Here is a 12,268-nt window from a genome sequence, read left to right on the forward strand (position 1 = left end):
GGCCCGGTGCACACAGCCCTCCCCGGACAGCCCAGTCTCACCCGCTCCGTCAGCGGCTCCTCAGGTGGGGGCCCCCCGCTCCGCCTTACTCCCTCTGCCCGCCTCTTGGCTCTCACAGCCCCCTCCTGACGCAGCTAAATCACAACCCCCACCTCCAGACAACCAAAACAGAGAGCAACGCCGACCAATCCGGGGCCGCCCTGGCGTCAGCACACTTCCTGTCCCTGTACGGAAGGCGGAAGCGCTGTTTGTTGTGGAGGGTCACGTGGGCGACCCACGCCGTCCTGATAGGGGAGTTCCGCGCTCACGCCGTTGTCATGGAGAGTAAGTGACCCGGGTGCGGTGTATGATTGGGTATGGAGGTGACCGGTGACCCTCATAGGCTGGCAGTGCTCTGACCATGACCCTCATAGGCTGGCAGTGCTCTGACCCTGACCCTCATAGGCTGGCAGTGCTCTGACCCTGACCCTCATAGGCTGGCAGTGCTCTGACCATGACCCTCATAGGCTGGCAGTGCTCTGACCCTCATAGGCTAGCAGTGCTCTGACCATGACCCTCATAGGCTGGCAGTGCTCTGTGAAATTACTCTCATAGGCTGGCAGTGCTCTGACCATGACCCTCATAGGCTGGCAGTGCTCTGACCCTCATAGGCTGGCAGTGCTCTGATCCTCATAGGCTCACAGTGCTCTGACCATGACCCTCATAGGCTGGCAGTGCTCTGACCCTCATAGGCTGGCAGTGCTCTGACCATGACCCTCATAGGCTGGCAGTGCTCTGACCCTGACCATCATAGGCTGGCAGTGCTCTGATCCTCATAGGCTGGCAGTGCTCTGATCCTCATAGGCTCACAGTGCTCTGACCATGACCCTCATAGGCTGGCAGTGCTCTGACCCTCATAGGCTGGCAGTGCTCTGTGGAACTCTATAGAAGAAATAGGTTCTAAATGCAGACTAAGGATTTCTATTCCTTCTACTAAGGGAATGAAAGCCCAACTCCAGCTGAAAGGGTTTGGTTTTTACAGAATTTCTGACAATCCTTGCAGTCTTTGACAACCGTCATTTTCATATCCTGTGTTGTCACAGTACAGGAAGTGAGAGAAAATCTTCCCAGGTGGTCACAGACAAATTTAAATCTGACCTCCTTTCCTCCTTCTGTCTTGCACAGTTGTAGCGGCTTCTCTCCTTGCATGAATCGACTTACTCTGATTTCCCTGCACACTGTGAGCTTCTCACAATGTGTGTTAGAAGGTGCAGATCCTGCCTGGAGGATATCCAGCACCATCTCTTTCCTCCCTGGCCCGCCCCTTTCATTCGTTGGATTTCACTTCTTTCAATAATGGAGGCGGAGCATCACACGTGGGTGTTACCATATTCCTAGGAACACCCACTCCTCCAGACTGACAGCGGCCCATCAAGACATTCTCACCCGCACCTATTCTGACATTTCTTTTGGTGGTATTTGATCACCCCTTTTTTTTCGCTATAAACAAAAAAAGACCGACAATTGAAAAAAAAAACAAAACATTTTTTTACTTTCTGCTATAAAACCAATCCAATAAAAAATGTAAAAAATCAAACTTCTTTATTAATTTAGGCTAATGTGTATTCTGCTACATATTTTTGGAAAAAAAAAAATCCCAGGAAGTGTATATTGATTGGTTTACGCAAATGTTATAGCATCTACCAACCATAGGATATATATATATATATATATTTTTTAACTAGTAATGGCGGTGATCTGTGACTTAAAGTATGACTGCGACATTGCAGCAGAAAAATCGGACACTAACTAACACTTTTGACACTTTTTAGGGACCAGCGACACTAATACAGTGATCAATGCTGAAAAAATATGCACTGTCACTGTACTAATGACACTGGTAGGGAAGGGGTTAACATCAGGGCAATCAAAGGGTTCACTGTGGGCCTAGCCTGTGCTTGGTTACTATGGGGGAGGTGCTTTTACTATGGGAAGGCATTGATTCGTGTGCCTGCTTTACAGGAACACAGGATCCATGCCTTCCCTACTGACAGAACAGTGACCTCCCTTGTTTACATAGGCAGACTGCCATTCTGCTCTGTGCTGAACAATCGGCGGGTGCCGGCAGATATAAAGTAGTTATTTCTCTGTTTCGATCAGATTCCATTAAAACGAGTCGATCGGCCAGGGCAGAAATTTGATTGCTTTGCATCGATCGGCAGCAGTGAGATATTTTGTTTAGGAATACAATCATATTTTGATCAATCAGATTATGAGATTACATGGCGGAACCAGAGATGCGATCAATGATTTCAGGATCATATGTTAACAATTGTTCCAAATCCATTTCCTTGTGTGTGGCTTATCGATTGAACGGTCCATTGACTATAGATCCATTATTCAAAACAGAAGACTTTCGATCAGAAAGAAAATCTATCAGTGTATGGCCACCATTAGAGATGGTGGATCTGTCCAATGGGATGCAGCCTGAGGGATTGATAACTCTTTCCTGCTCTGTTTACTGGAATTTAAAGGGTATGTCCTTCCTAAAGATGAGCAGCATGTTGGACGTTTAATTTTTTATTTTTTAGTTGGTAGAGCTTTATCGGTAACCTTTTTTTTATACTTCTCTTCTCTGCAGGTAAAAGCCCCGGCTGTGTCACACCTAAGAAGCCAGTTTTAACGGGCAGCGCCAGGAAGATCAAAGACAATGCCGCAGACTGGCACAACTTGATGCTGAAGTGGGAGAATCTTAATGACAGCGCATTTGGCGTGGCGAGCAAGATCGTCAATTTGAGAATAAGCAACCTGTAAGTGTCGTGAGTCCTCATTTACACGGGTGTACCTAAAGTGATAATAAATAAATACATATACCCAGTGAAGTGACTGGCTTCAGGTAAAACACAGAGATGGAGCAAATCCTCCCACATTTGTTGTATCTGTTTATCTGCATTCTTATCCTCTTTACATCTGTTCAAAGTCCGGAATATATTAAGTTCTTCTGAGCTGTCAGAAAATAGGGGAGACCTGAAATTACACTCTGCAGAGCTCAGTGGGTGGAGATCTGAGAGCTGATTGGAGAGAAGGGGACCCCCCCAGCCTAGGCTGTCAATCACAGGCTGTGTAGTGGAGATTCCCCCTGCCACCATTTTCTCTTCGTGTTAGGGAAGCTTGTCCAAAATGTATACAACTTGTCTGAGCTTTCAGAAAGCAGGGGGAGGGGTGCTGAAATTACACTCTGCAGAGCTCAGTGGGTGGAGATCTGAGAGCTGATTGAAGGGAAGGGACCCCCCTTCCACACAGCACACAGAAACAAGTCTAAGGCTGTCATTCACAGGCTGTGTGCTGGAGCTCCCTCCCCTATCACCTTTTTTTCTCTTAGTGTCAGGGAAATATGTCAGAAGTGATTCATGCTGATAGCAGAGGAAGGAGGCAGCAGACAGAAATGGCACTTAGTGTTTTGGATTGAGACAAGTACACTCTATAGAGGGATATGCTTTGTTCATATTAGGGATGCGCCAATACCATTTTGTTTACTACGAGTACTGATACCGGCAGCTTCCCCAACTTTCTCTGGCTCTCCAACCCACCGGGAGACCCAAGTGAGCAACCGGCGGGTCTGCTGGCTGGTCAGAGAGCCAAACAGAGCCGGGATCGACTTTGATCGGCTCTTGGCTATGGTAACCCAGAAGCGATGAACTAACATCACTTCCGGTATATCCGGATGTCAACTGCGCCATTTTTAAAAAATCAAAAGCATTCAAAAACACAGATCTTGGTGTAATCAAATGCTTTCAAGGGCAGAGGAGGCATTTGGGGTCTTGAAGACCCCAGATCCCTCCATAAAGAATACCTGAAACGTGCCCATTGCTGCCACAAGGATGTTTGTTTACATTACTTGTAACCGCATCAAAAATGATCAAGAAAAAGAAATGTAAAGCAAGAGTGTAAAAATAAAATAATCAAATAAATTAATAATTTAAGAAAAAAAATAAAAAGTAAAGCGCCCCCCCCCCCCGCAAAGGCGAACGTGCGCGACAGTCCCACACGCATGCAAACAACGATTGTCCCTCACATGGGAGGTATCACCGCAGACATCAGATCATGGGCAGTATTTCTAGCACCAGACCTCCTGTGTAAATCCTGTACCCTGTGAAGGCTTTTAAAGCGTCACCTTTGGATAGTAAAATTTAGATCGTTTGTCACCATTGCACGGACGTGCATACTTTGCGTGACATATTTGGTATCTAATTTACTCAGCGTAACATCATCCTTTTAAATTTTACAAAAAAATAAAAATGTGTTTTGTATTGTGTTTTTTGCATTAAACACAAAAAAAGTTTATTTAAAATAAAATAGTCTTTGCAAAAACTGCTGCACAAATAACGTGTGAAAAAACAAAATTGTAATACCCAACATTTTATTCTCTAGGGCACAGGTGTCACACAAGGCCCACGGGCCGAATATGGCCCTCCAGGTCATTTTATGTGGCCCTTGCACCTCTCCTGTGCAGCTGCTGCATCTCCCTCATCTCTGCCCCCACCTTGTCTCAGCAGATGACTGCATAGAGGACAACCCCCCCCCCCCCAACTCAGCAGTTAGCAGCAGAGAGGAGGACAGAAATCCTCCTACAGATCCTGCACCTCCCTGTGCAGCCGCAGGCACCCCCTACTCTCCCCCTCCACTGTTCTCAACATTCAGCTGACTCCAGCCCTCCTCCAGACCCTGCAGTTGCTGCTTCCCAGCTATGCCTTCAGCTTCTTCCCAGCAGCAACACTTGGTAAAGGGGATGCACTGTGATGTAAGGGAGGGTGGGAGTTCTTAACTTCTGATAGTGGTGGGCTACAGATAGAACTGGCCCCCTGAGGGCGACCATAATGGTGATGTGGCACGCAATGAAATTGAGTTTGACACCCCTGCTCTAGGGCCTCTGCTTCAAAAAAACATATAATGTTTGGGGGTTCTAAGTAATATTCTAGCAAAAAATACTAATTGTTACATGTAAACAAAAGTGGCAAAAAAGGCGTGGTCTAGAAGTCGAAGCATGCTTATCCGCATTTACATCAGTATACGTTTTTTTATCGGATTCTGGAAGCACAGAATTCTATTTTCACTAAATGTAGCAATGTTGAATGGCCTTGAACACAACGGATCATAGTCATACCATTGAGAAATAATTAACTGCATTTATATGCATCATGCATGAATCATTTACACCTTTTTCTTACAGATCGTATGAAAAGATGTTAGTAGACGATACTTTACCTGGTAATGAGAATGTTAAGGATAAAGAGGCGCTAGAAGGGATGTGCTCAGAACTGGTGGACATGTTGGAAAGCATGGTATGTACGTACTTCATAATCCATTCATAACCCATGAATCATTGTTGGATTAATGTCGAAGGGGTTGGCTTCCTCCTATCAGTAAACATGGGTACATATAGAGGAAAATCAGAAGAATCCGGACAGCTGCACTCTGAAAAGTCATCCGTCTTTTTTATACATATAAAAGCACCATTATACAGCATTGAAGCCACTGTGGGGATAGAGGGAAAATTGACGCATTTCACTCTTCCAATAGTGCTTATCCATGAATAAGCACTAGTGGAAGTGCGAAACGAGTCAGTTTTTCCCTCTATCCCCACAATGTCTTCAATGCTGTATGATGGTGCTTTTATATGTACAAAAAAGATGCATGACTTTTTGAAGTGCAGCTGTCCAGATTCTTCTGATTTTCCACTATCTACAAGTGCATCTCATAAAATTTAGAATATCATTCAAAAGTTAATTTATTTCAGTAAGGCCCTTTTCACATGGGCGATCCGATCCGCCTGTCAGTTTTTCCGGCGTACCTGATCGGATGCTCCATGCATCCCTATATGGGGCAGCGGGTGTCAGCGAAGACATCACCGCTGACACCCGCTGCTATCCGATCCGATCCTGTCCGTGAAATCCGGACGGATGGAAACCCTATTTTCCATCTGTCTGGAGGATCGGATTGGATGGGATCAGATGAGAATGGACAGGCGGGCTTGTTCTCATACAATCTCTCCATAGAGGACAGCGGGGATCTGACAGCTCCTTCTCTGCTAACAGAGCGAAGACTAAGCTTGTATTGTTTATTTCAGATGGGCTCCAGTTGTTTTGGTTGAGCTCCTGTTGCCTGGTTGGCTACTGTTTTTTTGCTGTTCCCACCCCTCATGTGTAACACTGCTTTGGGACGTCCCAACAGTTATAAAGATCTGAAGCTGTGTCTGTCAATGAACGAAAGAGAAAATGGGATTTTGACTTACCGTAAAATCTTTTTTTCTGATGTTCATTGATGGACACAGCACCCACCACTCTGGAGTTGTAAGTCTTCTGACACTGCTTGTAACAAAACTGAGTGGCAATAGCAGGGAGAGGGAGTATACCCCCTGAGACTGCCCATGGATGTAGCCAGAGGTTTTTTTCTGCCTAGTGTCCTACTCCCGTAGGGGGCGGTATAACCCAACGGTTATGAAGATCTGAAGCTGTGTCCGTTAATGAAATGGATTTTACAGTGTCAAAATTCCATTTTTTATTGTTCTTAGGTAATATTCTAATTTTCTGAGATACTGAATTTTGGGGTGTCACTAGCTGTAAGCCATAATCATCAAAATTAAAAGAAGGAAAGAAATGCTTGAAATGTATCACGCATCTATATAAAATATGAGTTTCACTTTTTGAATTGAATTACTGAAATAAATGCATTTTTTGATGATATTCTAATTTTTTGAGATGCACCTGTACAACTAGACTAGCTGAGCTGATGTACCCTAATATGTAAGAGGTGTGGAGGATAGTGATAGCAAACCCACCTGGAGCAGCAGCATATATTTTAGTGTATGGGTAGATATAGACTTTTTTTGCAATTCTTGCAAAAAAATATAAAAAAAACTTTTGTGGCAGCGAAAGGGTAAACCCTTTTTTTAATGTTTTATTATTATTTCTTTTTTTTTTTTTTTACGCAGAGGAGGTCCAAACCCGGTTATTATGTATATTCTTTTTTCTTAATAAAGTCCCTTTACTTTTTCTCCTGGTCGCTTCTCCCATGACCACTGCCCTTTCCAGGAGCTAAGGAGACACCTGTATGTGTGTGCTCCAGTCAGGTTCCTGAGCCAAGCTGTGTGAATTGATAGACACAGCACCTGACAAGCCATGCTCCTGCTCCCTATTCTTCCCTCCTTTCAGCAATTTGACTGACAGCAACAGCAGCCTATCGCTCTGCTACCCTCAGTGTCTTAACTACAACAAGGAACATCAACTGTGGTTAAGCAGTACAAGCACACCTTCCCAGTCTGTGATTGGACAGTGCTGGAGCAGCAGCAGACTCATGGGTTCTGTGCTCACTCCTTTTTCTTAGCAAAAATGCATGTAGTATTGTCTAATTGGTCCCAGTCTGTAAAATAAGCCTCTGTCTCCCAGTTCAGTGGCACAGGAGAGTAGAAGACTTATTTAAGTTCTTGCAATAATTGCATTCATGTTTTTTTTTTTTTTATTTTCAATGAATGCATAACTGCTCTTTTATGGTGTTTTTATGTATCTGCCAGAGGTTAAAGGAGAAGTTTGGGATATAAAAAACCAAACAAACCTACCTTTATGCTGCACCGTGGGTGTGATGCTGCAGCTGTCCCACATCAGCTCTAAGCCTGAGAACGGAGCGATCACTTGGCCGCTGATAACACAGTTCTCAGTCTGCTCGGAGCGGAGAGCGGTGACTGCCAATCATCGCTCTCTACTCTGCCCCTCCACTCTCACTGGAGTGCTAGGCTGGAGAGGAGGGCGGGCATAGCTAGCTCCAGCTCTTAGCCTCGTGCCGAGAGGAGCCAGATGTCAGTAAAGCAGCTGGCTGGATCCTGAAAATATTGTCAGAGCCTGGAGTGGTGTAGCCAGCTGTCAGCCAACTCTGGGTCAAGTCACAGGAGAGCAAAAGTAGGTGCACTCCTGTGACCCATATGAGATGTATGGGCAAATATGATTTGGTCATACTTTTCTTTTAAAGTTATTGTAAACTTTTTTTTTTTTTTAAAATAATAAACACTCCTGGCTCCACCTCTTCGGCGAGTCCCTTCTATGGGGGCAGTCATGAGGGCTCGATTCCAAGTCGTGCTGCCTGCATTTAGAGACACAGACAGCATAGTTCCGCTCTGCCTCCTCAACACAGGATTTGACTGACAGCAGCAGGAGCCAATGGCTCCTGCTGCTATCAATTATACCCTGTGAGGAGGGAGAGAGCGGGGAGTTTTGTTGCTCTCAGGCACAGCACTTGACTGATATCAGACAGGTAAGTCTATGGGAGGGCTGTGGGGATCCTGTGGCACAAGTTTTTTATCGCGGCTCGTGCTCCATGGGCCGGGGGGGGGGGGGGTCAGATGGACCGCACCATACCCCCCCCCGGACCACACCAGGCCAAACACCATACTCACCCCCCTGGGCCACAGCAGGACCCCGCCCCTCTCTTCTACGTCACTCACTCGGCGGCGGCTTCGGTTTCTTCCCCCTCTTCTGTGTCTCCTCCATGCCCAATGGCATGGCTTCTCCTTTCGGCCAATCAGGAAACTGGTCTCAGGACCCGCTTCCTGATTGGCCAGGAGGAGGATCCGTGTGACAATAGCAAATATTCTTTTGCTATTGTCACACAACCGGGTGGGCTCGGGGCGCCCCGAGCCCACCCTTTTTTTACCCTATTAGAGCCTCTGGCTCTAATCACATGGGTTAAAAAAAAAGCCCCATTGAACTCCATGTGTCCGGCCCCCTAAACTACATGCGGGGCGCCGGACGCATGGAGTTCAATGGGGCTTTTTTTTTTTTTTAACCATGTGATTAGAGGCTCTAATAGGCTAAAAAAAAGGGTGGGCTCGCCCCGAGCCCACCCGGTTGTGTGACAATAGCGAATGAATATTCGCTATTGTCACACGGATCCTCCTCCTGGCCCATGTGCACCCAATGCACCAGCCGCCACTGTTTCTTATCTTACCACAGAAAATGCATTAGGGTAAAACACAGTAAGCCTTTAGTACCAATTTAATGTGGTACTAAAGGTTTGGATAAAAAAAAAAAAAAAAAAAATACCAAACATGTTATATTTACCTGCTCTGTGCAGTGGTTTTGAAAAGAGCAGCCCCGATCCTCTTTTTTTAGGTTCCCCCATCTGCGCTCCTGGCTCCTCCCCCTTGACCAGTCTTGCCATTAGTAAGTCACTTTCTATGTTGTCACTGGTGTGTGCTCACTCCCAAGCCCTGCTCTATGCATCCATAGGACACATAGAGCCACAGCTCGGCCCCGCCCTCCGCTCACTGGCTGTAATTGACATATGTAGCTGACAGTTTTCTCTCTGTGCTTCGAAATAATTTCAATCATTTTTGAACCCTCAGCACCAAATACAAATGAAGATGGAAAAACTGACGTCAACATTTAAAGGAGTGTGCGATCTGGAGGCTTTTCAGTGCCGTGGTGAAACACCTTCTCCGGTACTATTCCATACCTGGCCTACTTCACTTTTCTGTGAGCAGTTCATTGTGTTTCTTATTACATGATTTTCTCAGTTTATTGCATGTCTGTCAGTGTTTTCAGCATCAGGTAAGAACAGGCATAGTGTTTTGGATGTCACAATGACAAATTGTACTGTTAAGAATCTCAGAAAGTGTATATTCTTTGGTTTGCGTATAGATAGCGTCTACAAACTATGGTGTAAAAATACTGGAATTTTTATTTACTTTTTTATACTAGTAATAGCGGTGATCAGCGACTTTTAGTGGGGCTGTGAAAGTGCGGCAGGAAATCTGACACTAGCTGACGCAGGCTGGGGGGTACAGGTACTCTGACACTGATATCAATAGTGACACTAATACTGTGATTAGTGCTAATCCTATACACTGTTCCTGAACTAATGACACTGGCTGGGAAGGGGTTAACATCTAGGGGCGATCAAGACGTTAAATGTGTGCCTAACAATGTGTAATGTGACGCTTTTACTAAGGAATCTTGCATTTTTTTCCACTGCTTTGCCTGTCAGTGTTTGGAGCTCTGTGTTGTTTACAACACAGAGCTCCCTTCCCTGAATGACAGAGCCGATCAGCGGGTCCCAGCTATCAATCATTGGCTGGGGCCCGATGATTGGCTTATCCTGTAACGAATCACAGAACAGCTGGGGCGGCGTGTGCATGTGCCCCCTACCCAGGCCTGCTGATCACGTAGCAGATGCAGATCCAGCACAGAGTGCCTGCCCGCCCTGCAGCTGTATATCTGCATGGGGCAGTTGCCAAATGGATAAAGGATTGGACACTGGCAAACCATAAAAACTGTAGGCCAGCCCAGGGATAATCCCTCCTTCTACCAGTTTAGTAGAAAGGCATTACCAACAGCATGATCACAAACACAGACGAGTGGGACCTGAGTCCTTCAATGGACGCCAAGAAAATAAGTTTACAGTTTGCAAAAAAATCCTGTTTTCTTTCTCATTCATTGTGGGACATAAGAAGTCTTAAATCTCTGAGATGTCCAAAAGCAGTGCAACTGAGGGGTGGGGAACACAACCAAAAACAGCAATGGATAACAAAGAAACTTATTTAGGTACGTGGCTTTTTTTGGGGGGGGGGGAGGAGTTAAGGGACATGATACTCATTTGGTATGAAAAATGGACGGTAGACCATCTCCTAAAACTGCTAGTCGTCTGGCTTCAGTACTTTGATTCACTGACCAGAACGAGCATGTAGCCAGTAAAGTCAGAACTCCTGACTTGCATTCTTGTTCCATGTCAGCAATTAAAGAGGTTGTAAAATACTTACCTTAGAATGAAGCCCCCGCAGTGCCGCCTACTCACCAGTAACACGGCAGACATTTTCGACCGTCTTTCTCCCTGGTTCGCGTCCTCCAGCCATCTGATTGTCCGGAGGCGCGAAGACATCACTCCCGCGCATGCGCACAGGAGCCGCCGTTCACGGCACAGGGATCTGAAGGAATGGCACGGGTGGCCGTTCCTTCAGAACGCATGCGCCAAAGATGTCATCAGCTGCATGCAATGTAAATATCTCCTAAGGGCTCTTTCACACGGTCCGCCTCTGTAGGCGGATCCGTGCTGCTCAGCGGGGATCGATCCGCGATCCCCACTGAGCCGCCGGATGACAGCTCCGTCTCCGCTAGCAGTGCGGAGAGGGAGGTGTCACAGCCCCCGCTGCTCTCTATGGGGGATCGGATGAGAGCGGACCGCCTGTCCGCTCTCATCCGATACCTGAACGGATGGAAAAATAGGGTTTCCATCCGTCCAGATTTCACGGACAGGATCGGATACGGATGGCAGCGGGTGTCAGCGGAGGTGTCTCTGCTGACATCCGCTGCCCCATAGAGCTGCATGGAGGATCTGATCAGATCCGCCTAAAAAACTGACAGGCGGATCTGATCGGACCGCCCGTGTGAAAGAGCCCTAAATGGTGCAAGTTTAGGAGATATTTACAGTACTTATAGGTAACCCTTATTATAGGCCTACCTATAGGCAAAAGTCTTTAAGGGGGGGGGTTTACAAAAAGCTCATTGGATCAGCATGGCAGCCGGGAGTCTATCATTGACAGGTGCATTGCTTTTTTTTTCCAGATGAGAACTGTAGAAGTAGCTCTTTTCAATATAACAACAGGAACTGTTTGGAGGGATTAGTTGGGTAGAATTGTTTAGGGCCATATCACACTCGCAGTCCTGTCACTGTTATCATTGTAAGCCAAGCTATTTTTTATTTTTCAGATGAAACCTCGCAGAAAATGTCAGACATGTACAAGAAGGAAATGGCACTTAAGCGCACAGTTGTCAGTGAAATAGCGCACACTCCCGACCAGGACCTGCTCATGGTCTATCTGTCTTGTTGGTTGTATCAACCATATGTAGACAACAGTATCAAGGTCCTGCTGGAAAGCATGCTACTGGAAACCGGCCACAGGCCCATTTAATAGACTGTCCAAGGAGAATTCCGTTTTGTTGCAAATTGGTAAAGAGGAGCTTTGAGCTCCTTCCCAAAAAAAACTTAAGTCAGCAGCTACAAATACTCCAGCTGCTGACTTTTAATATTAGGGCACGTACCTGTCCAGGAATCCAGCGGTGTCCTCACCCGAGCCAATTTCTCAATCAGCCATCGGGTGCTGGCGCCTCCATCTTGACTAAGGGAAGCCAGCAGTGAAGCCTTGCTGCGTCACAGCAGGTTTCCTGCTACACTTTGCAAATGGGCGGACTGCATTTCTAAAACCAGGTACCTGATCCTGATTCCCCCCCTGTCCCCCCTCCGC

At 46.3% G+C, this 12,268-nt stretch overlaps 1 protein-coding gene across 1 annotated transcript; it reads left to right on the top strand.

Annotated features, from left to right (window-relative positions):
• Window positions 1-201: 201 nt before the first annotated feature.
• CINP (cyclin dependent kinase 2 interacting protein) lies at window positions 202-12,002 on the top strand. The gene is made up of 5 exons (XM_082242692.1): window positions 202-324; window positions 2,621-2,789; window positions 5,210-5,321; window positions 9,374-9,503; window positions 11,733-12,002. The coding sequence occupies exons 1-5, from the start codon at window positions 318-320 to the stop codon at window positions 11,933-11,935; spliced, it is 621 nt and encodes a 206-aa protein (XP_082098818.1). The 5' UTR covers window positions 202-317; the 3' UTR covers window positions 11,936-12,002.
• Window positions 12,003-12,268: the final 266 nt, after the last annotated feature.

Source organism: Pelophylax lessonae (assembly GCF_965119305.1).
Source record: "Pelophylax lessonae genome assembly, chromosome: 13".
NCBI lineage: Eukaryota > Metazoa > Chordata > Amphibia > Anura > Ranidae > Pelophylax > Pelophylax lessonae.